At 47.5% G+C, this 27,541-nt stretch overlaps 1 protein-coding gene across 1 annotated transcript in view; it reads left to right on the top strand.

The window, feature by feature from the left end:
* LOC135388330 (potassium voltage-gated channel protein Shal-like) overlaps nt 1-27,541 on the top strand; it is a 447,190-nt gene that overhangs the window by 357,304 nt on the left and 62,345 nt on the right. Inside the window, exons 2-3 of the mRNA XM_064617811.1 lie at nt 1,614-1,776; nt 4,789-4,971. Coding sequence (XP_064473881.1) covers nt 1,614-1,776; nt 4,789-4,971 — 346 coding nt within the window. The remainder of the gene's footprint in view (nt 1-1,613; nt 1,777-4,788; nt 4,972-27,541) is intronic.

Below are 27,541 nucleotides of genomic sequence, written 5' to 3'. Positions count from 1 at the left end.
GGGCGAAAAAAGTGCTAGCTGGCAAATTCTGGGCGCTCGGAAAGCGCCACGCGCACATGCGAGATTGCTTCGCTTTGACCAAGCGAACATCACTGTTCGGGATCTGGCAAAAAAAGTTGCCACGAAATGACCGCCCGAATTCGCCGTTAAAAATGTGTAGTGCGACGACAACAACGACACTACAATCCGCCCACGCCACGCTCTCTTGCCTCACGCAGGAATAGGCGATTTCAGATATTGCCCTTGTGCTCCGCACGGGGGCCCTCCGTCGCCCAAGTCACGCGCATCGAGCAATGCGTCGTGGGAAATGGTTTACATTCGTGCTCGCCTGCCTGTTGCGCTTTCGCAACACGGCGCTCTCTGGGGGGCCATCCATGCAATTTCTGAAATCGTCTATTAAACATTCTTCTTTCGCCCACCGACAACGGCTGTTGTAGTCCGTCCTCATTCTTCTGCGAGAACCCCACAAATGAACTCCACCGCATAGCACTCTCCTAGCCAACCATTATTCCAAGTGACATCATTGTTCCCCATGATTTGCTGAAAACGGGGGGGGGGGGGCGGAGTGGGGGGCGTACGCCATATTTTTGTGGCATTATGCAGTTCATAATTGCCACAACAACAATAAATGATGAAACAGTGATAATGTCATGGGATGTTTCCCCGTGGCAGCCACAAAAATGGAGTACGCCCCCCCATTTTCATCAAATCAAGGGAGAAGGCTATCATTTGGGATGATGGTTGGCTCGGAGTGTGCTATGCGGTGAAGCACTGTTTTTCGGTATCGCCACCATCACCACCACCTCCTGTTTTTAGTTGCAGCCGAGGTTTTCACCTCGATCCAACGTATTGCCATCATTTTGGCGATATTCGAGTAAGAACCACACTGTTAAAAATGGACTTCACCTCATAGCACGCTCCTAGCTAACCATCATTGCGAATGACGACGTTCTCGCCCTACACTCTTAAAAATGAACTTCACCACATAGCACGCTCCTACCCAACCATCACCTCAAATGATATCGTTATCTGCCCTAATTTGTTGAAAACGGGAGGCGTACGCCTTTTCTGTGACAATTATGAACAGCATAAGTGTCACAGAAAAGGCGTACGCCTCCCGTTTCCAACAAATCAGGACAGATAACGGTATCATTCGAGGTGATGGTTGGCTAGTTGCGTGCTATGTGGTGAAGTTCGTTTTTAAGAGTGTAGATTTATTGAAAACGGGAGGCGGAGCCTATTTTGTAGCATTATGCACGGCACAGAATATGCTCCGCCTCCCGTTTTCAACAAATCAGGGGCGAGAACGTTGTCATTCGGGATGATGGTTGGCTAGGAGCGTGCTATGTGGTGAAGTTCATTTTTAAGAGTGCAGACGCAGAGACTAAGAACGCTTCTGGTTGGTTGTACAGCATTGATCATATAACTCCTGTAGCTGACTCCGTTTTTCTGACCTTGTCGTCCTTGTTTTGTTTTGTGTTGTTTTTGTCAATATATATATATCCACCCCCACCCCCCTTGTGGTACCAACATAACCAATACGCATGCCTCTATGAGAAATGTCCTGTAGCCTCCGCTCTAACTGTGTGTTCTCTGTTCCTCTCTATCTGCAGATACGGGGACATGGTACCTGACACCATCACCGGCAAAATTGTGGGCGGTGTTTGCTCCCTAAGTGGAGTGCTTGTGATCGCCCTTCCTGTACCTGTCATTGTCTCCAACTTCTCCAGGATATACCATCAAAGTCAGCGGGCTGACAAGAGAAAAGCTCAGAAGGTCAGTGAATGCTCTCAGGGCAAAGTGCCTACGCTGTGCCAAAATCCCTATTCTGTGCCGAACAGAGCCAAGAAGCTCAGAACGATAGGGTCCCTTCAGATCGCCGTTCTAATGATCTCCGTGGAGCGAGACAAAGTAGTGCATGCCTGCTCTTCGATTTTAAGGCGATGCCAGTACTCTTTCTGAGATGTGATGTGGGCAGGCATTGCGCTTGTCCCATCCTGCAGTTGGTAATTCAAAAGATAAAGTTTTCAAGCATATTTGTTCCGCATTCGCTTTCAACCACCAGAACTGGCAGCATTCCAGCGCATTTGAAATAATTGTTGCATATAAATACTAGTGTGACAACGAAAATGCGAGAATGTGCAGCAAATTGAAGCGTTTCGAATCAAAGACGGTAAATGAACTCGAGTAACATGTGTCTCCCAGCACGCTATACACAGTTTTTGTTTTTGTTTTTTTACTTGGTACAGCTCGAAACATAATTAGCAATATACGCCGTTTCATGATCCCGAATTGAAGCACACCCACCCTAGCGGCGCTTGGGAAAGAGTGTTTAGGCTACGCCACTCGTGTTAGTTGGGACACGTATACTACTCGCCTACACGAGGGACGGAGCCCAAAAGCTATTTCCATGTATCTCACCCAAGCGCCGCTAGGGTGGATCTGCTTCTGATCAGGCGCACGAAACTCCTCAACCTTGCACTCTGCCTATAAGATTAGATTACATAAGGATACGAAAAATGAAATTGTGCTGTCTATAATATTGACATTTTCTTCTTATTTTAGCACTATACCTTTCTTTCGAAATTGAATTTCATATATTTTTGCACACATCATCTTATTTAGCATATGCTTTAGTGCTCTTTTGATAGCTTCCGTAAGGCGTATGACTCAGGGAAGCTATCAAAAAAGATGTTTGTTACACACGGTTTAGAGTGGACAACGAAACCCCGATAAGGAAAAAGCTTAGTCCGTCATTTCTCCTTTTCTTCGTTCACATATGATACATAGAGTTAATTAGTAAAGCTGTCGAAGTCCCAGTGAGCAATTCGAAGCTATCAGTAGGCCCCACTAAGCGCTGCGACGTGCAACGAACCCTGTCACCGACAGAACGGTCACAAAGCAAGCGGGCTGGTGACAAAGATCCATAATGAAAGACCCGAGACTATAGAGACAACAAGCAAAACGCACACGAACAAGACCTTGTTCGTGTCTGAGACCTCGTCCGCGTGTGCGTTTTTCTTGGCGTCCATAATGTCGGGCTTTCGTTATGGGCAGGGCTTGTGCCGTTGCATTGTAAGCTGAGTAGAAGTTCCTGCATAATGGGGCCAGTGATTCGTGCGTTTATTCTTACCGCTGATAGAATGTGGTACACGCTTTGCCTTTTCCACCTGAGTCCTACGGACCGCTTGGTGGTGACCACAACTTAAAGGCACCGTGGAGCGCCTCCCACTCATTCACACGGGGCGCAGCTTGTAGGTGGTATCGGACAGATACTTGTAAAAAAGAAAGTTCGTCGATTGGTGCACCCGTTCGCGAATTATTTAGCCCGGGTATTTAACTGAAACATCCCGTATACCTTTAACGCAGAGCCGTGAACTGTCCGCTAAAGGGTAACAAAATATGTCGACTCACCGTATTCAATCTCTAGGACTCGTGCTACCACAGTGACTATGTCACGGCATCCATCGTAAGACAATGCTGCGACGAAGCCTGCTATAGAGAGATGCATGTATCTTCGATACTTTAGTCAAGTCCGCGGGACAACCTTTCGAACAAACCCTTTTGTCCCGTATTGCAAAAATATGCTGGCTTGGCATAATATGAAGAACAAGATGAAAAAGAAAGGATGCATCTTTGACGATACTCTGCCAAACGCATCTGAGCCCCTATGAAATTTTCACTGAATACCTATTGATGTTTTGTAAAATCTTGTTTCTTTTTGCATTGTTGCTGTGGCGGTTGCACAATTTCAACGTACTGAAAAGGTAGTATGACGATCCCGTGGTCGTGACACGTGACAGTATCACGTTACAGGTCACATTGACCTATAAAGCTACGGACAGGCCTAAACGTGGCTGCCCTATGAAGTTATATCGCCTTGAAATTTGATGTCCCAATTCTCGTACAATGATCGTTATCATCATGCACATGAGTAAATTACTGTGCGGGTCCTCTAATTGTTTCGTGTGCTCACTATGACGGCCGCAAGGGCATTGGCACGTCAAATTCTTTTCGTCTTGTTTTTTGTATTATGTGAATACCGTGTATTTTAGAAATACAGAACGGATATCGTACCCATGCTTTAATTTAGTCTATCTTCAACAAAGCATTTTGTTGATCTATGAGACTTAGCGGTACTTATGTAATTATCTTCTCTCTTTGACCTATGTAATTATGTGTAATGTTTTGAGTCCAAATATTACATATCAGAACCGCATTGTATTGTGGATCACCTGCCACTCTTAGAACATAACTTCTCCGCATAGCACGCTGAAGGCTAACCATTGCACGTAATGATACACTGTTAAAACAGAACTTCACCACATAGCACGCTCGTAGCCAACCATCATTACGAATGGTATCATACTTTGTCCTGATTTGTACAAAATGGGAGGAGGCGCCTATCTGGGACACATTATTCATGTCCCAGTTAGGCGCCTACCTTTGTTTTGGACGAATCAGGACACAGAATTATATCATTCGGAATGGTAGTTGGCCAGGAGCGTGCTATGTGGTGAAGTTCTGTTCTGACAGTGTGCCTTTACCACTGTTGATTTGTGGAAAGCGCGGGGGGTGTACGCCTTTTGTGACAATTAACGTAACTGCAATAAGTGTCAGAAAAAAGGCGTACGCCTCCCGTTTTCAACAAATCAACAGTCATAAAGGTGTCATTCCGTGCAATGGTTTGCCTTCAGTGTGCTATGCGGGGGCGGTATACGGGCATGGAACAGGAATCGCACGGTACTGTTGCACTGAATGTAATGCGTTTTGCTTATCTTGTTGCAGAAAGCACGAATGGCGAGAATCCGCATCGCAAAGGCGACAAGCGGGGCAGCCTTCGTGAGCAAGAAGAAAGCCGTCGAAGCCAAACTGGCTGCTCAAGAGAGCGGCCAAGACGTCGACGACGGACCGGAGGATATCTTCGAGCTCCAACATCATCATTTGCTCCGATGCCTGGAGAAGACCACGGTAAGGACATTCACTCTTCACCGACTCCCAGTTGCGAGGAGGAATGAAGGCGATTCTTGATAGGACGGTGGAAACGGGACTGGCGAGGACGACTGGTTAGAAGTATTGGCTAATGAACCATATGCAGTCTTTTGGGAAAAGATAGTTGAAGATATCCCATTGGGAACATAAGTAGCACCCTTGATCACGAGTATGCAGGAGTTTACTGCATACATCATGAAACTCACTGCAGTTCCTCAGATTTTCGGCATATAGCGATAAACTGCGGAGATCATCATGTCGCAGAGATGTTGCGGCAAGCTGGTATGGTGCGTACGCCACTGTATTTTGCGGCACGTCTTCCCTGCATGGTGGAGTAGAAATATATACATGACACCATGGGTCCTCGACGATGATCGACTTTGGATACGTCGGTCCCTGTCATCTTTTCAGGACTCGGATAAATTGATCCTGCTGCTCACCACCAATTGGGGGCGAGAGCGGTTTGCGTGCGAGAGTTTATTTGCAACTATGGCAGAATAATTCTGTTTACAACGTTGCATGAACGCCACTGAGGCAATGTCTTGTCGTGGTGTAACAACGTGCAACCGAACCGCTCCCAGCTTCCCAAGTCACCTCTCGTAGCTGCACCCGCTTAAAAAGTCCAGCGTAACACTCCTGCTCTGGGAAGCACCAGTCGGACGGTTGTGGTTCAGGCGGCCTCGGCTAATGGCTGCCAAAACTTTGGCTGGTTTTGGGACAGACAAGAGGCCGCCCAAAGACCTGCTGAGAGCCCTTTTGATCCGAACGTCCGGCTACTTCGGGCTTCGATCGTCGGGTTGGTTCGCACGTATGCGAAGGTGAAAACGTTGACTGTAAAGGGTGTATCCTGGCCGTGACTGTTTCAATTGACGGTCATAACCACTAAACCAAAGACGCTTATAGGGGGTATACGGGCTACCTTCAAGAAATCTGGAAGCCGGACCTTCTGGAATGATATGCGCTTCTAAAAGTGAACTTCACTGCATAGCACTCTCCTAGTCACCTATCATATCGAATGATGTCGTTATCAGCCCTGATTTGTTGAAAACGGGCGTACACGAGGCGTAAACGAGTCGTACTCCTTTTTTTGTGACGCTTATGCTGTTCATAATTGTCACAAAAAAGGCGTACGCCCCCCGTTTTCAACAAATCAGGGCAGATAACGAGATGATGGTGGGCTAGGAGCGTGCTATGCGGTGAAGTTCTTTTAAGAGTGTGGCATGCAACGAAATGAGTCGGCGTAGGGTACTTGGGCGTGCACTCTTAAAAATGAACTTCACCACATTGCACGCTCCTAGCCAACCGTCACCCCGAATGACAACGTTCTCGCCCTAGATTTGTTGAAAACGGGAGGAGGAGCCTATTTTGTGGCGTCCCATTATGCACGGCACAAAATAGGCTCCTCCTCCCGTTTTCAACAAATCAGGGGCGAGAACGCTCCACCTCGGGCTCGCTAGCAGACATCCTCTACCCCGCTGGTTCTTCTGCCGAACGTTCCGCCAAAGCAAGAAACCTCATTCTCTTCCTGCTGAAGACAGGCCTTGCTGATCGACCCATCTAATACTGTACTCTCCCAGATGAACTCGTGCACCTCACCGCATCCCCATCCTTCAACCTCCTCTATCCTCCATCCGTCCGTCCTTCCTTTGTGTTTTGTTTTGCTATGCGTTTTCCTTTTCTTTTTTTGGCTATAGTCGTGACGACGCCCACTTCTGTGTGGCCAACAACGGCGAGCCTATCCTGCCATCACCCCCCCCCCCCCCCTCATTTTTAAGAGTGTGCTTTTAAGGCGCAAGACTGTATTCTTTTGAAATCATATGTTGCAAGAAGATTTTCACTGTAACAACGCTTAGTGTCTGTCCTATACTAGAGCCTTATATGCCACCACAGTGACCACATATATATAGCCCCCATACAAAAGAAGTCACATTGACGGTGCCGGTACAGTCCCCAGTTATTGCTGGTGCGCAGAATTGAATCGCGCCGGAACAGTTATTCTGGGATTCATCCCGAACAGTCCGTCCGTTCTTTTACCCCGGGATGCAAGCTACCGGACCGCAACCGCACACAAGTACCGGCACTCAGCGCAACTTCAAAAGCAACGAAGCAGCAAGTCTTTCCCGTTCAGACGCCCATTTAACCGTGCCCTCCATCCCCCTGCGTGACACCTGCGTGCAAAGCGCGCAATTACCCAAGCCACTTATTCCAAGAATCCAATTTTGACAACAAGTCGCATTCTCGGAGCGTTCCTCGGAAACTCATTAAACCGGCATCGACTCCAGAACGAGCACGCGCCTCGATTGATGGCGCCCTCTTTCTTCGTGACGTTATTGGAGCGTGAACAGCGTCCCTTTATAGGCAGTTATCGAGTACGTACTTGGATGACGTCACCGACAGTCTGTATCCGGAAGACTAGAGGGACAGGCTTTTTGTGCGCGTTTTTCTTTTAATTTCCTATTGCCGGGACTGGAAGCAACAATGCAACAACAAGCGGGGTCTTCCCTGAAGGTCTGCCAGGACAAGCACTAAAATCTCATTAGTCTCCTGTTCCTTGCTACGCAGCAAGGAAGAGGAGACTGATGAGGTTTTAGTGCTTGTCCTGGCACACCTTCAGGGAAGACCCTCCTGACATTTTGTGGTTCCAGAACACAATGACAACCTTGCACTTCGTGGAGAAAGACAGCACACTCACCAACGAGACATACTGCGAGCCCTATCGTGGTGACGTGGTACAGAGAAAAAATAGGGATGTGAGTCGAGACAACAACAACAACTTTATTTTCGGCCTTGGAGAGTGGGGAGTTTCATCGCAACAGGCGATACTCTACCCCAGTGCTTGGTGTCGAGACAAAGTCGAACTGGCTACCCAAGACTGCTACACATGGTGAATAGCAAAGCAGATGAACGGGCTAAAGTGATGGAGTTGCAACATGTAGTTCAAAAGTTCCAACCGAGTGAGTGTAAAATGTCAGACAAGAAGCGGAATCACTGGTGGCACACATAGCACACACACTGAGCAAGTCAGAATGTCCATAAGCCCAGTTGTACGTAGAAAATCTTCAAGTGCCCTAAGCTCCTTGGACGACTGAGGACCTAACAGTTTCGCGATGTCGAAGGCTCGGGAGTCCACACGAGACAGGCTCGCCTCGTATACTCACCCGATACGCCGACGGTTGTCAACCAGCGGTGTTCCTCTTCAGCATGACAAGGCAGGCCCTCACTCCTCTCATATAGTACCCCCATGTAATACCCCCGGTTACTACAAATTTCATTGCGGTTTTCGTTTGAGTTACCCTCGTATAATGAAATTAAAGCAGTGGGATAATTTTGATATTGCTGGTTAACCCGTGCTAGTGCAGCACACGAGATTAATCGACAAAAAATCCACGAGACGTAGCTAGTGAGGTAAAGACCTTCAACACATTCTACACTCTAAATCAGGTAACGCATATGTAACGGTTAAGTTCCGCTTGGCCAAGAGGTTCATTTTTTATGTACCTCTTAAAATTAAGAGGTACATGCACCATCACATGCGGTACATGTAACGGATAGCGCGCAGCGATATTTAGACCTATCCGTCGGGGTGGTTCCCATCCTCCACGATATATTAACAGTCCCAGGAAGCTACGCTGCACGACAAATATAACAAACAAATACCTTTATTCAAAATTATATCCATTTCAGGGGTGATGCTTGTCCATCGCCAGCGTGCGTTGTCATGATGCACAAACGCCGAACACACGGGGCACAACGTATATGGATGACGATGACCACTGCATCTCTCCTTCACCATTGCAGCTGCTCTGTGGTCACTCTTCTTTATCTTTTCCACACCTTTGGATTGCTGTTCTTCCCCAACTTCCGTTTCTTCCGCAGAACATAACACCAACCACAGCAGACGATTGACTTACCCATTTACGACATCGCCTGGACGTAACCTAGGAGAAAATACAATGTAAAAAAAAATCCAACAACCGAAATAGCTTGCCTGAAAAAAATGCCTACTTGCTTGTGTAATCCAGGTGTAAACTGCAATCTAGGCTCCTCTAATTCACGCAACAACGTCCGTGCATGACGCACAAAGTTCGTTGTCTCCGTCCCACAGTCGTTGTGTCCAGCCTGCCAGTGATCAGGACCACTGTGAATAAGAGCGAAGATGAACGAAAATGCGTCGTGCAGACGACTAATTACTTCAAAGATATAATACGCACCTTTAATGACTCATATCTTGAAAGCGTCGAACGAATTTCTTCGAAGACCGAGCAGACTCGTCCTCGCTCCCTGACGTTTCAAAGCAAACTGATTTGCAGCGGTTGCAAGAAACGCGTTCTTTCCAAACGTGCGATCCTCACTGTCACGGGTTCTAGTTATTGCACTTCTTTGATAGAATGATAGTGCTGAACCATTACGGCACTGCTGCATAAGGAAATTTATTGACTGGTATTCGGAATCACGCGAAATATTTTTGCAGCGCATGGATATCGTGAGAAGGCGTTCGTACTCATGCGCCGGAAACACGCGGTACACATGAGGTACAGCTGCAATAGACCGCGTTTGAAAGGTACCTAGCCGGTACGGATGGGTCTCGGAGCCCTTATACCGTTTGAATTTCGCAGTAGTCGCGAACTGTACCTGCTGGTTGAGGACTGTACCTCATGTGTACCGATTGGCCCATGTGCGGGTCCTCTTTCATGCGGTACATATCGGGTGCCGGATTTAGAGTGTAGCCACAGGGGATGACGCCAGAGGGACGCAGTCACCATCGCTCTATTTAAACAAAAAAAAGAAAAGCAAACGGCATCGTCTTCCGTGTTGTGAGGCTCACTGTGTAACAGCTGGTCATCAGCAAGTACTGGAGGAACATTAAAAGCGAGGCTCTTTACGCCACAGCAGCCAATCATCCACGCTGCAAGATTGGACGAGGCAGTAATTTTCCGGTCGTAGTAATGAGGTTTTGATGGAACAGCTATATTAGGACTGTGTGGTTAATAGCACCTCACAACAGAATGCTGAACAGCAACGGAGGGATGAAGATTGAAGAGAGTGGCACCAGACATCACCGACGCGTGGGCGTACGCCAAGTTTGCCTTTTTCGAACAGCTTATCATTGCGCCATCATCATATTATTGATTACCATTCTTCTCTGAGCCGAAATAACGTTGCCGAATTACCATCACAAAACACAACCCAGCCACTCCCGGCGTTGCATTCGTCATCTCCTACGACGACACTTCGACAGGCACAATGTCATCCCGACCCAGTGTGACATCCCTTGGCGACGTCTTCCAAATTCACCCGTCAGTTTATACAGTCCTGCACAATGTCCGCAACGCATTCCTTAAACATCCTTTTTGGTCTGCTGGTCTCCGTAGCAGTCAGCGAGGATTAGCGCCCCCTACATAAATGATCTGCTCTAATTAGCATAGTGTTCCGTGTCGAACTGCTGCAGAGAGGGGTGATAAGGCAGCGGAGGTTCTTGCGAAGTGGAGAGCCGCTCCAATTTCGTAGCACGTTCCGCCATATCTACGAGGTTGGCGGTGAATCTAATTTCAAAAGAGGCTGATATACTGTTCCGATTGAGAAAGAGGCCCTGCAGGTCTGGTTTGTACCAGGGTTGGATGTGCCTCTCGGGTGAAATGTTCAAGGCGTTCGCGTTGCGCGGCAACGCAAACGCAACGCCGGCGTGAGAATGTTGCGGCATACATTTCAATGTCATGTCACCATTTTGGTCTTTCCTTGCGTTTTTGTGTTCCTAGTTGCAGCTATTAGCGTACGTGCGCAGAGAAAAAGAACACCGCGAAACCTTCTTCCGACATCATTATAGTATATATATATATATACAGGGTGTCCACGCTAAGTGTGAACAGATTTTTTTAAAGTATATATAACACTTTTTCCAAGATGAAATGAATTGCAATATAGCATTAGCTGAAGGGCACTCCCGAGCAGGGCATTAGCAAAGTCCAAAGGCAATCTCTTAATTAACTTTCATTAATTAACTTTTTTAATTATAAAAGCTACAAAGTTGTCCCAATGAGAACATCTGTTCCTTTCGGTCACCTGATATCGTAGCCGTTTTCAGAACAAAAATCCGTTCGATAGATCGCCCTCGAAAAATTCGTGAAGGAACGCCATTTTTTTCTTTATTTTGTTCATTGCGCTTCTTAGAAGACGCGTATTTCCTTCATCCCCAACGGGAGAGGGGGAAGGAGCACAGTGCCGCCTCATGCGTCGAAGATGAGCTTTAACTTGCGGAAACAAAACAAAAACAAATGTATCGGGTGACTCTATCGGAACTGGCCTTATCTTGGGTTGCATTTTCTGTTTCCTTTTAATCTTTTTCCAGGACGCGAGAGACGATAGTGTGCTCTTTCTCCCTCTCACATCGGGGGTGAAAGAAGGACGCGTCTTCTAAGAAGCGCAATGAACAAAATAAAGAAAAAATGGCGTTCCTTCACGAATTTTTTGCGGGCGATCTATCGAACGGATTTTTGTTCTGAAAACGGCTACGATACCAGGTGACCGAAAGGAACAGATGTTCTCATTTGGACAACTTTGTAGCTTTTATAATTAAAAAGTTAATTAATGAAAGTTAATTAAGACATTGCCTTCGGACTTTGCTAATGCCCTGCTAGGGAGTGCCCTTTAGCATATGCTATATTGCAATTGATTTCATCTTGGAAAAAGTGTTATATTTTTTTAAAATCTGTTCACACTTAGCGTGGACACCCTGTATATACCGGGTGTTTCAGTTCAATCCCCACGCTAAATAATTCGCGAACAGGTGCACCAATCGACGAACTTTCTTTTTTACAAGTATCTGTCCGATACCACCTACAAGTTGCGCACCGTGTGAATGAGTTGGAGGCGCTCATTATTTAAATAAAAATTCAAATGAGATTCGTAAAAAAACGTAACTTCTAAAGCAGGGCGCTATCGGCATTGAAATGGGTACTACCCCTTTTGGGACCTTCAGTGGACACCTTTTAGAGAAAAATCTGCCACCGAAGCGGGTCATTTGTTGCAGTAATTAATTGGTTTCGGTTTACATATTTTTGTCGCGGCTGGTCGCAGTGAAGCGCAAAAGGACGCTCTTCCATTCCCTTATTCACCAATGAATTACGTCCTTTTGCGCTTCACTGCGACAAGCCCCCACAAAACATGTAAACCGAAACCAATTAATTACAGCAACAAATGACCCGCTTCGGTGGCAGATTTTTCTCTAAAAGGTGTCCACTGAAGGTCCCAAAAGGGGTAGTACCTATTTTAATGCCGACAGTGCCCTGCTTTAGAAGTTGTTTTTTACGAAACTCATTTTAATTTTTATTTAAATAATGAGCGCCTGCCACTCATTCACACGGTGCGCAGCTTGTGGTATCGCACAGATACCTGTAAAAAAGAAAGATCGTCGATTGGTGCACCCGTTCGCGAATTATTTAGGAGACGATTCGAATTATTTAGCCGCGAAAGAGCCTTTGGTATGTAGGACATCATCCACCATACAGTTCCTGCAATGGCCAAGGTATTTCTCCCTCACCGCAGCATATGCACAGCAATGCAGTAGGATGTGCTCAATAGTTTCAATTTGCTGACAATGTATGCAGTTTGCGTTGTCTAGAGAGCCAATCTTGAATAATTGTGATTTAGTGGAAGCGCTTCTTGTTCGCAACCTGAAGAGCAGAGTTTGTGTACTGCGGGAAAGTCCTTTCTGCAGGAGATCAAGCCGATGATTTGCCAGGATGTCCCGGATCCCAGGGTGCTGCATAAGAACTATCTCATTGATGACTAATTTTCTGTCGCTGTCTCCCGGGGTTGGCAAACTATAGGGCCAGTGCTGTGGTGTGCCGCAGATGCTAGTTGGTCCGCTTGTTCGTTGCCACTAATGCCGACGTGGGAGGGGATCTATTGCAGGGAGATGTCTCCACCGATTGTCTTGTGTTGGGCACATGACGTTCGGATACAGCGGGCTAGAATGCTATTGCATGTGGGGTTCATCACCATTTGCAGAGCGCTACGCGAGTCCGTGAGGGTGACAGCCTTGGTGATTCCCTTGACCTGTACTGCAGCTGCTGCATGTAATATTGCCAGAAGCTTAGCCGTCGTAGAGCATATTGGGTATCGAACTGATTTTCCTTGCCATGCCACATTTACTGATGGGATATAAAAGGAGAAAGTAGCGCTCCAATACATTCTGCGTCAACAGAGCCGTCTGTGAACACCAGAGTGTGAGCGTGAAAAGTGTCACTAATTAGGACCTCAGCAGCTGCCTTGGCTTCCAGTGAGCTGGATTCGCCCTTCTTTCTTAACCCTGGAATGTGTAACGAGATGTTGGGCACTACTTCACGCCATGGAGTAGCAGGTCGTGGGGTACATTTGTCGTACGGTAGGGGGCAATTGGCGTGCGACCTAGCCAGGCGGCCTAGGGACGTGGTGAGGTTGTCTTGAAGACCGGTGAGGAGTTGTTTCTTGCCCAGAAGTGTTGCGTTGTCTATGAACTGGAGCCCTCTGAGTTTTGAATGGACGCTGACGGGCTTTTCCTTTGACTCCAGATAGGTATAGGTAATGCTGGAGAAGCTGGGTAGACCAAGCGCTGTTCGTATACCGGCTCGATGGAGACGCTCGAGGTTCAGGCATTGTGTTGGCGACAGGTCAACGTACGGCGTCGCATACAGAATCCGAGATAGAATAAGAGCTCTGTGCAGAGTGAGCATGGATCGTGCATTACAGTCCCATGCTTTGCCACTGACTTGTCTGAGCAAATTTAGCGATTTCTTCCCTTTAGCAATGGTTCCGTTCACCTGCTTCGTCCAGCGTAAGGAGCTGTCAATAGTGACACCAAGGCATTTGCATGCTTTACATCTTGGAACAGGGATGTTATTGATGCTTAGACGTGGGAAGTCCCTACCAACGTATTTCCTTGGGGGGATGCAGACAAGACATTGGGACTTTTCTCGTGATATCTCCAGCCCTCTTTCCGACAAGGCCTCGTTGATGACGTTTAGTGCTACGTCGGCTGAGTCGCGAATCTTCTCCTTGATCGTTCCTGCTATGCGGAGACAGATATCATCGGCGTATATGGTCAGTTGTGGCCCATATGGTGTAGGGCGCATTGGTTTGTGGATCCCAGCCATGATTAAGTTGAACAGCGTGGGGGCGGTACACTGCTCTGCGGGACTCCTCGCTGAAAAGATTTTGTGGAACTAATGTGGCCGCTAACAGACACGTCGAACTTTCTGTCTGACAAAAAGTCTACAATGAATCTCTGGAGACGCCCAGTAATCCTGGCTTCAGTTAGCGCCAATAAACAGGAGGAGTGCTTTACAGAATCGTACGCTTTCTTCACATCTAAGAACAGGGCAAGAGCGAATGCATTTGACTCCCTCGCCTGGCTTAGTCCTGTGGCCACTTAAGCAATTGCGTCCGATGTACCTCTGACTTTCCTGAAGGCTGCAATATGTTCAGGGAAATGGTGACCTTGCTCTAAAGCCCATGACAGCCTCTTTTGAACAATTCTTTGCAGTAGCTTGCCAACACACGAAGTGAGAGAAATGGGACGATACGAGTACAATTGATCAGGCCGTCTGCCCTTCTTTAATATAGGGATGACACGGGCGTGTTTCCAATCAGGAGGTATGCTTCCCGAACACCAGACCTTGTTGAATAGCTGGAGGAGAGAGACAAGTTGTTCGTCGCCTAGGTTCTTCAGGGCCTGATTCGATATTCCGTCTAGTCCAACGGCGCTGCGTCGTTTTAAGCCCTTGACAGCTTCACGTAGCTCAGTCATGTTAATGTCACCATCTGTTGAGGAACCATCGGAAGCTGAGACCCTAAGTGATGGACGAGGATCATTGCAGTCTTTATACGTCTCAAGGACGTCTTTATACAGTCGAGCAGGTCATCTGCCGTGGAGTTGGCCAGTCCCTGTCTGTATTTCTCCCAGTTCGTTATTTTCTTCGTTTTCCTGGGCACATTATTCCGACGGGAGGGGGGGGGGACAGCACAATAGGGAAATGGTCCGAACCCCATGTGTCGGGCCCAGTTTCCCACTTTAAGGTGACATCCGGGGTAACCAAGGTGAGATCAATGTCATTCGTATATCGAGGCGGCCTCATATACGTGGGATTACCATTGTTGATGACAACTAGGTCACTGGTAGCCAGGTAGTTAGCAATGGCGTTACCTCTTCTGCAATTCCTGTGACTGCCCCACATAGTGTGGCTGGCATTGAAGTCTCCACAGATGATCAAAGGTCCAGAACAAGAAGCACGAAGTTTCTTTCTTTCTTTCTTTCTTCAAGAAGCGCGAAGGATTCAGCACTTGGTTGAGCATAGCCCCAGTGGTACACAGACATGACCGATACAGTTTTCAAGCCGGCCTTCAACAGGCAGCCTACGTATTCCTCAGTGGGTGGGCATAGACTAGAAAGGTCGATATCAGCTTGAGCAATAGTCCGTTTCACAAATAGTGATGACCTTGGGAGGTCATCAGCTTGAAAACCCCTAGCGTGGTATGACACGTATGGCGGAATCTTAAATGACGGCTGAGTGAGGCTTTCTTGTATGGCCAATACATCAAAGTCCTCCTTCCGTAAGAGTAATTTGAGGTCGGTCTGTTTGTGTACGAGGCTTCTGGCGTTCCACTGTAGAATACGAGGGAGGAATGCTCTACTGTTTCGTCTTTCCATCCTAATAATTATCTCCTGTCCGGTTTCACTTAGGACGATGAAACATGATCCTACAGTTAGTTTCTACGTCGGTCAGCTAGAACTAGAGGAACGATTGCAGCTTCGAGTTGTAAGATCGATTAGATTTCGGCAAGGTCTGTGACCTCAGGACATGTGGAGATGATGGCCTTGAGTGCTGCAAACAGCAGCCGCACTATCATAGGCATATCAGTTCCCTGCGATCGGTCCAGTGTTGTGCGGTAAGCAGCGTGAGAGTATATTGGCGGGGAGCCGCTGTTGCTTTCTAATGGCTTCTTGGGTGTAGCACACATTTGCACCACCTGATGCTCTTTAGTTGGTAGCGAAGGAAAATCATCTTCTGTTCAGTGGGCTTGTCGCTGCGTTGCAGGAACAGTCCCAGCAGGGGGCTTAGCAGCAGCTTGAGGCTTTAGCGCATTTCTGTGCTTGAGGTGTCTACGGTGCCCTATCTTTCTGACCTTTTCCTTTGCCTCTCTGTAGGTACTATTGGAGCGCGATCGTTCCCGGGTGATACGCCATTGCTCTCTTAGTTTCGGGCAATCCCTAGATGTGGCTGTATGCTTCCCTTTGCAGTTTATGCAGAAGAGTTCTAATTCTGGGCACTCCAAAGTTTCGTGGGATGTCCCACAGTTAGGGCGCGTTTTCGTTCGACTGCAGCAAGCGGCCACGTGTCCGTACCTCAGACAATTGTGGCACTGTATTGCCCGTGGCAGGTAATCGCTGACTTGCATTGTCAGAAGATGGAAGCTTACATGTTGGGAGGTTTAGGCCCGAGAAACGTAAGCCTCACTGCTCCAGCGTCTTTCCGTATTCTTCTGAGTGGGGGGGTCAGACTTTATAGCCTCCATTATTTGGTTGTCCGAGAGCGACGTGTCAACTCCACCAAGAACGCCATAGCACGAGTTGAATGGGCGTGGCTTGTAGGCACCGACAGGAATCGAACAGATTCTAGTAAGTTGCAAGAGAGGTACTCTGGCAGGAGGGGAAACAACATCCACCGCAATGATGTTCTTGGCATAGTTCGGCCGGATTTCCTTGATTCTCCCCGTCAGCTCCGAGGTAAGGAACTGAGAGAGCTTGGGATGATTCAGTTTGGCAAGGTTAGATGCCCGTTCAAGCGGCGCGAATATCACGGTAATTCCCTCCAGAGAGTTGATTCGCGCGGTGTTGCGAGGGTTCGATTTCCTTGCGCGTTTTGCCGCCTCTTGGAAAGGTTGTTCATCGTCTGAGGTTGTGATTACAAATTCATCACTTGCAGGTGGCACACTTCTCTTGCCTGTGATCACCGTGCATCCGCTCGCAGGGTAATCAGGTTCGATGCTGCTGGTCTCTTCCGTGGACATCATATAGGCGGGGTCGTCCGATCCCTTCATTACCTGCCAGTCAGGTCCGTTTTACCGCAGCCCGATGGAGGCAGCTGCCCGGTGTGCAGCTTGGAGAACAATTCGAGATAGTAGAAAGCTTGAAGGTTCAATAAAAATCGAACAAACTAAGGAGCAGCAGAATAGTACGTTCGTACAATTCAGCGTCGTCGTCATCTTAAAAATAAATTTCATCGCATAGCGCGCTCCTAGCCAACCATCATCGCGAATCACATCGTTCGCGCTCCTGATTTGTTGAAAACTGGAGGTGTACGCCTTTTTGTGGCACTTATGCTGTTATGTTAATCGTCACAAAAAGGCGTACGCCGCGCGCTTTCCACAAATCACGATTGCTAACTGTATTCCTGGGCAATGGTTGACCTTCAGCGCCTAATCTGATGAAGTTCAGTTTTAAGAGTACCATGCATCTGATCGTATCTGCGATGTGAATTCATCATTTCTATTCAGTCGTCTGGAGACGTCGTGGACAAATCGCCTCAATTTGGGTGACATCACACTTCTTCGCGTCTAGAAGAATGCCCGTAATTGCTCGCAAGGAGCTGGAAAAATGACCGCATAAAGATGAACGATCGTCTGCCACCAAAAAGATTTCAGCTTGCGTAACCAGCGCCATAGATTCTTATTGATTTCAAAACCCGCCGGTTTCAACTTCCGTTCTGTTCATCGGCGATCCACACTGTGCATTCAACGTGGCGCTCCCTGCTTACTAAAGATGGAATCTATAATTATATGTCAGGAAATGAAGAAAACGGGAAGTTTTTGCTTTGTTTTTTCGCTCGGGTCTCTTGTCTTTCATCCAATAAGTGGGACTCAAACCAAAAGGAAGGGAAGCGGAATGACCAATGGTGTTTGCAAATTTTGTACCTTGACTTGGCATTCGGAATTCGGAACACCATTCAGGAAAAATGTACTCTTGTTCGGGGACACTGGAAATGAATTCCCTAGCTAATGATGGTTGAAGGCAGTAAAGGCACTAAACTGAGAAACTTTCGAAAGGTGCCATCACTTTGAAAGGTGCCGTTACTGGTGAAAGGTGCCGTTACTTTGAGACCAACACAAAAGGAACGGCATTCATGGGTTGCGTCGTTCGTGATTTATGATCGATAGAAAAAGCGCAACTTAAGGTTTCCCTCTCGCTCTCCTTAGTGTCCCTTTAAGATAACAACATGCATTGAACTCCCACTGCACGCTGTGTCCGCGCGAACTATGGACAGGATTTTATAAGAGATGTGTACGTCTCTTTCCTTTTCAGATATAAAATAAATGGTTGTACATTCCAGGTGAAGTAGGCCACTTTAGGGCCGCACTACCGGGACCTCCTGTAGCGTTGTCCTCATTAATTTGGACCAATCAACTTTTTAATTATGAAATATAGTAGTTGGACGCAGCGACAATATCTGTTCCTTCTGGTGAGCTGCCATTTTGCGAAAGGGTCGGAGGAAGTCACCTACCCACTCACCCCCCCCCCCAAAAAAAACGCCTCCGCCCTTGCCCTTTGAAATGCGAGAGAGAAAAGTAGCAGCTCCTGGTTGACCTCGCATTTAACGGAAAGGAAGCAAGCAAGCTTGTTGGCAGCAGTGTTCGCTACCGTATTCGCTACCTTTTTCAGTAGCGGGGTACCGATATAGCTACATTTTAAATTGGTAACGGGAAAAGTATTTCCGCTACAAATTTGGGTAGTGGCGGACTCTTTCTCCGCTACCGTTACCGCTACTTTTCATAATATGGGAGATGTGGAACACTGAGCAAAACTGCCTGAACGGCGAAGCAGACTCTTTTTCTGTGTGGGAGAGATTTACTGAACGAATTTCACGTGGGTACTATACAACAAGAACAACACACACACAAGAGCAACGATACAGGGCGATGCAAATTGCGGCTATTAACAAATGAGAGGCAATGAATGACAAATGATCATGGATGGGGAAAAATATGTACGAATGTACATATGTGTACATGTACGAATGTGTACGAAATATGAATACGCTTATGACGGGTCACCAGCGACGGTGACGACACCGCCGACAACGCGGACAGAAGGGTGATGGTCCCAATAGCGCACAAAACCACCCTCCCCTAGCGCAAACAGTTCCCTCTGGAGGACGCTGACGACGCAGACCCGCAAAGATCGCACAAGCAGGAAGATCGGGACGTCGCGCCTACGCTGCGGCACCGCCTTGCATCTCGTACCCCATAAGGTCTGGGTCCCACAAGCCCTCACAAGCACACTGTACCGTTGGCTGGCACGTCTGCGGTCAAGGGGTATTCAGCACATAATGTTTGTATGCCGCCTGACTAGCTGCCAGAATATGCGGGATATGCGGCAGTCGAAGAGTACATGACGGTTGGTCTCCACACCGGTGCAGTATGGGCAGATATTCGTCGGAGTAATGTTCCACACGTGGAGGCGATCACGCGTCGGCAGTATGCTCAACGCAAAACTCCATAGTGTGTCGAACAAGGAAGGAGGGAACCACGAGCACAAAGACCTGCTCCACGCGATGGTGTCCATCTGCCGACGACGGTGGGCCCAGACTGCGCTGCTGCACGCCTCGTCCCACAAAACTGCTTGCGACATATGAGCGGGGCTGGTGGAGTTCGGGTTTACAGGGGGAGAATCCGAGCCAGCATGTGATGGTAAGCGTGAATGACAGCATGGAACTGCCGTGGTGATCGTGCTGCCGGGCGTGACGGTTCAAACAACTCCGGTGAAAGAGTGCCCACCAGAGGCCCCATCCAGTACATTAGAAGAACTTGTGTGGGCGATGGCTCTCCACAGAGGATTCGCATAACGGTCTTTAGTGTGATTCCACGATTCATGCGGCCCACGTCCGGAAGGTCTAGGCCCCCTCGAAACATTGGAAGACAAAGGAAAATGCTGGCCACAGGCCTGTTGCGCCTCTTCTGCCAAATGAAGGCTAAGATGGTAGCGTGGATTCGTGTGACAACCGAGCGCGGTGCGATCAGCACATGACTCAGATGCCACACGCGTTCACAGAAGACGCTCCGTACGAGATATGCGCGCTCGAGGTACGTCAAGTTGAATGCGTCGGCAGCCTCGCAGTTTGCGCAGTTTGCGCAAAGTTCTTGCAAAGCGCTCGACCAGTTAGCAAGTTAGCAGGCGTGGGCCCGGTGCTGTCAAAGAAGACGCCGAGAATTTTTAAGGAAGTAGTGCATGAGAAGGGTAGACGCGCGGTGGACATACGGGGACCCAGCGGCAGCAAACGGGTCTCCTGGAGGTTATGAGCTCCACCTGAGTAAGCAGCGGTGTCGTGAGCAGGTGTCTGAGTGTCAGCAGGTGTCGTAAACGCAACACGCCTCAGACACCGAAGACGGGTCTCGCAGAAGAAGGATGGCGTCATCTGCATAAGGTGCGACCTTCCAGGACCCAGACGCAGGAAGGGGCAGCCCACGAATACTGGTGGCCGTATCAATGCTCCACAGAAAAGGGTCGATGGATAATACAAACAGAGCAGGTGACAGCGGACACCCTTGCCGGACTCCCCTGGAGACCCGGAACTCTCCAGAAAAGTGACGCAGCATGTACTGGCAGCTACAGTGGTTGCTATACAGCCGCGCAATGATGTCTCGTATCCACTGAGGGAAATGATACGCTCGTAGTACAGCAAGCAGGTATGAGTGGTCCACACGATCGACGGCCTTTGCTTGATCGAGAGAAAAGAGGCAACCATCAACTCCGGAGGTGGCAGTGTAATGCAGAGCATCGCGCAATCCAGAGAGCGTGTCGTACATGCTCGGGCCCGGAACGCTGCCCGTTTGGGAGGGATGTATTATTGCCGGCAGGACACTCTGGATGCGCTGGGCCAATATATATGACAAAAGTTTATAATCACAATTCAAAAGCGTAATAGGACGCTAGTTTTCTGGGTACGCGAAGTCACCACTGTTCTTGGGGATCACAATAATGTGCCCGAAGCCAAAGGACCCAGGGAATGCCTCCCCATCCAGGCAAAGTCGCATGAGCTCGAAGACGAAAAGGCGGATGGTAGGCCAGAAAGTTGTGTAAAACGCAATAGGCAGACCATCAGGGCCCGGGCTGGTACCAGAGGCTGCCCTGGATACAGCGTAGTGCAGGTCTTCAATAGTCAACGGAGCCTCAACGGAACGTTGATCCGCAGGTGAAAGGGACGGCAACGCGTCAAGAAAATCACTGTCCTCGGTACTTGCAACTGGTGTGCTGGTGTAAAGAGAGCGGAAGAAAGCTTCGAAGCCGGCTACTACCTCTTGTGGGTCCTCAATAATAGTGCCGTCGGCATCACGAAAGCATTGCGGTGGCAGCCTGCTGCTCTGCGAACGACGAGCACAGTAAAGGTAGCGCACGACACCGGGTCCAGCAAGCGCCTCAGACTGGGTGTGGCACATACGAGCAGCCCCAGCTGGCGACCGAAGGAGGAGTCTATATCGCTCCTGGAAGCTCTGAATGTATTCCTCCATCAAAGGGGTTAACGCCCCCCCCCCTGCGCACTGCACGTGTCTTTACAGCAAGCCGTCTTAGAAGAGCGCTCCGTCTCCTGGCGCGCTGTTGGCCCAACGACTGAAACAAGCGCCGTGTCCACATCTTGAACGCTTCCCACGACTCCGGGGAAGTAGAATGACGAGAGAGGTAGCCAGTTATTCTGGATCGGGCCTCAGCCACAATGGCGTCATTGTAGAGAAGCGAAGTGTCCAGTCTCCAGCGCGTGCCCTGGGCAGCTTCAAAGTGCGCCATGTCCAAGGATAGCAGAACCGCGCTGTGGTCGCTCACATGAACACCGAGCTGGCTGGTGGGGACAACAACACAGTCCACACGACAAGAGCGAAAACTTGAGGGTATATAAACGCTGTCGATCATGCTCGAGGACCCAGCCCGTGACCAAGTCGCCGAGTATATAGAGACCTGCGCACGGCTGTCCAAGCGTCGGTAAGGTTACGGTGCGCCAGTAGGCGTCTCAGCTCGCGGGCACTCCACGTCGGCCTTCCCCGGCCGTGTCCACGTACGTCGCGGTTAGAACTCAGCACACAGTTGAAGTCCCCACCCAGAATAGCTTCAGAGAGGGGTATGAAACTCGTATCCAAATCTTGGAAGAAACCGTTGGCTTCGGAAGCTCGTGCCGGGGCGTAAATGTTCACAATTCGAAATTTTGTGCGGCCCACGAGAAATACAAAGCACAGTGCTCTGCCATCTGTATCATGTCGCGCTGTGCAGTGTGGCAGTAAGGCACTGTTGAGCACTACCACACCCACTCCACACTGACGAGTAGTACCAAAACTAAAGAAGCCGCGAACTTTACAATGTTCTGTGAAATCGACTACGTCGGAGAGGCAGGTAAAGTGAACCTCTTGCAGAAGGGGCAGATCGTACCTTACGCTACGAGTGAACTGTATTACTTCTTCCTGCTTTGCTGTAGTTCGGAACCCCTGCACATTAAGAGTAAGTATGCGTAGCACCATGTAGGAGATTAGGGCACTGTGTTCCTGTTCTCATGGTAGGCAGCTAGTTATGAGTCCACGTCGTCACAGCTTTCTTTTTTTTTTTTTTTTGTGGGCTTTGTCTTCCGCGCAGCAGGGTCGCTATCACTGGGTGAAGAGTGGCGGTAGTGTTTCCCGGAGACCCCAACACAAGGGTCGTCAACGACTAGATCACACAACTCTGCGCCTTCATCATGATATCATGAGATCTAGTTATTACTTGTTAATCAGGCAGACTGATGTGACGATCTTCCTCCGTTACACTAGCTCTCATAATCTAAGCACGGTCCTCCCTACCCTCGCACGCCCCTGCGATGTGGACGCTTGCTCCGCTTTCTGCGTCACACGGGCCTCCTGGGCTCCCTGTGAGCCGATTGTCTTTTTAAATTTTTCTTGTTTTCATTTATTTATTTATCTTTTTGCTATTTCCTTTTCTCTTGTTTATATTCTCCATTTCTTTTTTTCTTTTTTTAGGAAATAGCAAGCCTGCGTGCTGCATGGCTGACCTCTCCCCTTACTTTTTTTCATATTTTTTTCTGCCAATAAATGCCCCCCCCCCTTAAGCACAGTCGAATATATAGGAATATAATTCGTGCTTATTCTGTGCATTTCCTAACTTTTTTAGCTCACACTTGCGAAAGGTATGTATAACATACCACATGATGTGGGCTACGATGCTAGTTTCCGTTATACTACAATCAGTTGCAAGACTAGCGTAGGCGTGTTGATATACCACGTTTTAAACTGTCCTTTGCAACTTTATTGTTCGTCGTGTCGCCTGGAACAGGAATACGAAAATATATCGGAGAAGCAACCAGATATCGCGATAGTCATCGCACTCCAAACGTACCGCCAGGGAAGGGTAACGGTAATGGTAACGGAAACAGAAACGGTATATTACCGAAACTGGAGATGGTAACGATGACGGAAACGGAAACGCATACTACGGTCCTCCATTACCGGAAACAGAAACGGAAACGAATTTATCGTCCGGTATTGAATTCGGGTAATGGCCATTCCTGTTGTGCGATGACATTTGAGTGACTTTTCATTTTTTGCTTTTATATTTTGCTTTTATATTTTGATGACTCCATTCCCTGTAATGCTCTGAATACTACTCGAGAGCATGGGAAGAAAGCGTAAATTGGATCTCGAGGGTGCATCTCTCACTTACCATGCCTCAGTCCTCATAACCCCATGACATCAACACATGACTATACTCCACCGTAGCACGAGGATGCCAGCCTATTATTTTTAGTTACTTATCTTGCACTTTTTTTCTTTTCACTGTGGCCATGGCAGTATTATTTACTATTGAGAGCGTCCGCTTATGAATGCGACATTGGATGAAAGTTACGCCCGTCTTGAGTTGCTCAACCCCGAGTGACTGAAGACTGAAACCATGTTCCTATATATATATATATATATTACTCTTGCAACATGTGCGCATCCCAACGACGTAAAATTACTTGTGTAGTGTGTACGCGTGACACCGAAGCAGCACTATAGGGCAAAGCAGGGTGCTGATAGAGCTGGACGGGCTGTCCTCCCGCAGCCTCTGTAACAACCGTTCCATTACCGGAAACAGTAACGGAAACGAAACAGAAAAGAAATTGAAAGGCCGGTATCAGAGACGGATAACGGAAACGAAAATATAGCAGCAACGAAAATGGAAACGGTAACCAAAATACGTCCGTTATCCTTCCCTGCGTACCGCACACTTTGGTTTAAGATGTTTCTGCCTGATGATGAAGATGAACTACCTTAGCTTGCAGAACCCGATCGAGTTAATTTCTCACATTAAATACGTTACACGGTAAGTATACGAGCCAAGCAAAATGAAGAAATAGTAACATCATTCGGGAGTCACTGTGATGCAAATATGCTTGTTAATGCCCTTTAGCATTATGAAGAAGCATTTAGCATAATGCCCTTTAGCAAGTATGAAGAACTGAGAGGTGATGACTTGTATGTGTGGTCACACAGACAAGTTCTACATGGTAGTGTCTTGGAACATTGTGGTTATATTTCACTTTACAGTTCCTTTAAAGGAATAGTGAAGAACGCCGTGCATGACTTTTTTTTTTTTTTTTTTTTTTTTTGCGGCGGAAAATGAGAGTCAAGGAGCGTTGTTACACAAAAACAATGAGAACCTGTAGCGCGCGAGAGAAGGTTCTTTGTTCTGCGCACACTCTATAGAAACTCCTTAACTTGTTCAGAGAGCTCGGAAGAGAAAAAGTAGGCTGCTGGTTCTCGCTCTCTCTCTCATCTACTCGCTATGCTGCTCCTACGTCACTGCAGCAGATCAGTCCGCGCATCCAAGGTCACGCTGCTCCGCGTTTTTTTTTTTTTTTTTTTTTCAAGTTTACCTTTGTTTTCTTTTCTAAACTGAATTGCGCTGTGGTAAGACAACGCTCAGAAAAAATATTTCGTATGCTCGCTTCTGGTAGATTGCTTGAATAATTAAACACATGCAATGGAGCAGGTAGCACCCATGGTGGGTTGCTGAAAGCTCCAAGGTTTACTTTATTTTACTAATTTATTAACTAACTAACTAACTAAGCACATAATTCCAAATATTATTTCACCGCTCCTTCATATTGGATAATGAAGTTCACTTCTAGTTCACCGCACACCTGCATTCACGGTTTCTAAACCCAGTGTAACGTGATACAAATGTTTCTCGCCGCAAAGGAAAATTCGAGCTACATCAATGCACGTCGGTCGCCTGGTGTATGTACTGTTCGTACCGATTCTGTGAAAAGTAATCACTAAAATCAACCAATTAATGATTCAAATCAGTAAATATTACATAAGTTTTACACAGGCATGGAGGCCCAGAACTAAAATGCCGAGCGTGGATATTTCACGCCGATCCAGCATTTCTAGATAGTTGTGCACTACCGATGTACCATAATTGAGCAAGACTTCGTTTATTTTTGATCATTCACAAAACATCATTGAAGGCTGAATATGAAGGCTATAAGTGGAGAAACACTCTATAGGTCTGAGTAATGTTTGCGCATTTTTACGTTTGTGGAACATAAAACCCTTCATCAAAACGCATAGAGATGACAAGTGAACGAGTTCCGTTTGAGTAGTCGATTGATGCAAAAAACAAACACTGGACTTAATCCCGAATTTCAATGCAGGCCTCGTAGCCACCGTACCCCACAAAGTCGCGCCGACAACCGGCATTCCCTCATCTCGTCTGTGCTGACTGCAACGCAGTTGACTTCCCAACTGCTTGTTTGTATGGTTGTCACGGCCGACCATACTTTCCGTAATGAAAAAGTCAAGCCCACTGTTCACAACATGTCTAGTATCGCGCATAGTAGATTGCGCTAAATTATGTGAGGCTAAAGTTGATTTAGAATCAGGCCAGCATGTGATTGAGTGATAATACCCGCCCAAGATCAGAATGCCGATTAAATTTAAACCGAGAGAAATGTGTCTGGCTTTGTCACTTATCTGTGATCGACGCCTCACTGTGCTTTGTATTGATATTTCAGGGTGAGATTACCCATATTGAAGGCATGGTTATCGTTCTTTCGGTAACGTTATAGTTACTCTCTTTAGATACCGCATAATGTCCTGATTACAGTTAACAGATATCTGGCATGGCGTTCAAAGTTTAATTGCCAGGTCAATGATAGCGCGGCGAACGTTACAGGTGGATATATATAGCACTGCGCAAAAGAATGCTATAAACCCAAGCAGCACAATGTACTGAAAGTCGAGTGCAATGGGGGTGGACGGTGTGTGTCTTATCAATGTTCTTTTGTTTCACAGGTCAGCTCAAGGTCTTTCACCTACTCGTCCACCCCCATTGCACTAGACTTTCAGCACATTGTGCTGCTTTGGAACAAAGATCGAACAAGGTCCACTGTTCTATGTCGATATTAATGTTGTCCAAGATATACGCAGAATTTCACAAGTCAAAACAGGAAGTTTAGAAATATGCAAGGTGACGCTCAAGTAAAACAAAAGATGCATGTCAACCCTGACCCTACAACCTACCGACGCTATAACAATCAACCCTGAGTCCCTCTAAACCACCGCAAGTGTTCGCAACGCAGTAATTTCAAGCTCACAGCACCGCACAAGCGATCGCTCCGCCCTCTACCCTCACGAAAAACGAGCTCGAAAAACAAACGCGAAAGTCCCATAATCACAGAAGCAGAAACATGTGGTCCTGCAGGAAAATGCTGAGCTAAATTTAGCGTCCGGAAAGAAGTGAAAAACAGAACACAGTCTGGTGTATTCTGCGGCCTTCGCATTGGATCGCTATTCATGAATTCGACAGCAGCGCCATCTTAACGGCTGTCGTCTGCTATTATTATCGCTTTCCTTTTTCATTCCCGGGCGCGATCCGGGAGTGCTCGTGGCATTTGCGCGTGTACTGCAGCTAGTCTGAAGGAAGAAGAGTTATGCACAAAAGAAAGGAAAAGGGTAATAAAAAAAGGAAACGAAAATAACGGGGCAAGCATCCTGCTGAAATCGATTGGGGCCCCTTGTGGAAGATGAAGGAACTACGCTGCCTGTTTCGTTATATTTGGCGACTTGTGTGCGTTCAGGCTGTCCTTTGTTTATGGTCAACAGCGCATTGGGCTGTGTTGGGTGAAACAGGCTGTTTTTGTTTGGTCCTTGCGTATCATCAAGTGATTGCACCTTGCTTTACGCAACGTTGTCTTCTGGGACGGAAGGATAATAAGATGGTGTTAAAGGCTGTTTGATTTTGTGCTGATGTAGTACGCGTTTAGTAAAAAGAAAGACGCGAAGACAAGGGAAGGTGATATTTTCTACAGAAGCCTGAAGGGCGACATTTTTAATGGTGAAAGAAAAGAAGAAAAAAAAAAGACCAAGGAAAATTGCGTTAAAAGTTACATTTTCTGAACTGGTTCGTGATAGACATGGATCTTAAGGCGACGAAAACCTACATACATGTAATGGGAAAATTACCCAAGTGGTTTCAGGTGGTCTCTCCGCCATCTAG

The sequence above is a fragment of the Ornithodoros turicata genome, chromosome 3, assembly GCF_037126465.1.
Source record: "Ornithodoros turicata isolate Travis chromosome 3, ASM3712646v1, whole genome shotgun sequence".
In the NCBI taxonomy this organism is placed as follows: domain Eukaryota; kingdom Metazoa; phylum Arthropoda; class Arachnida; order Ixodida; family Argasidae; genus Ornithodoros; species Ornithodoros turicata.
This window is presented reverse-complemented; position numbering and strand designations above follow the sequence as displayed.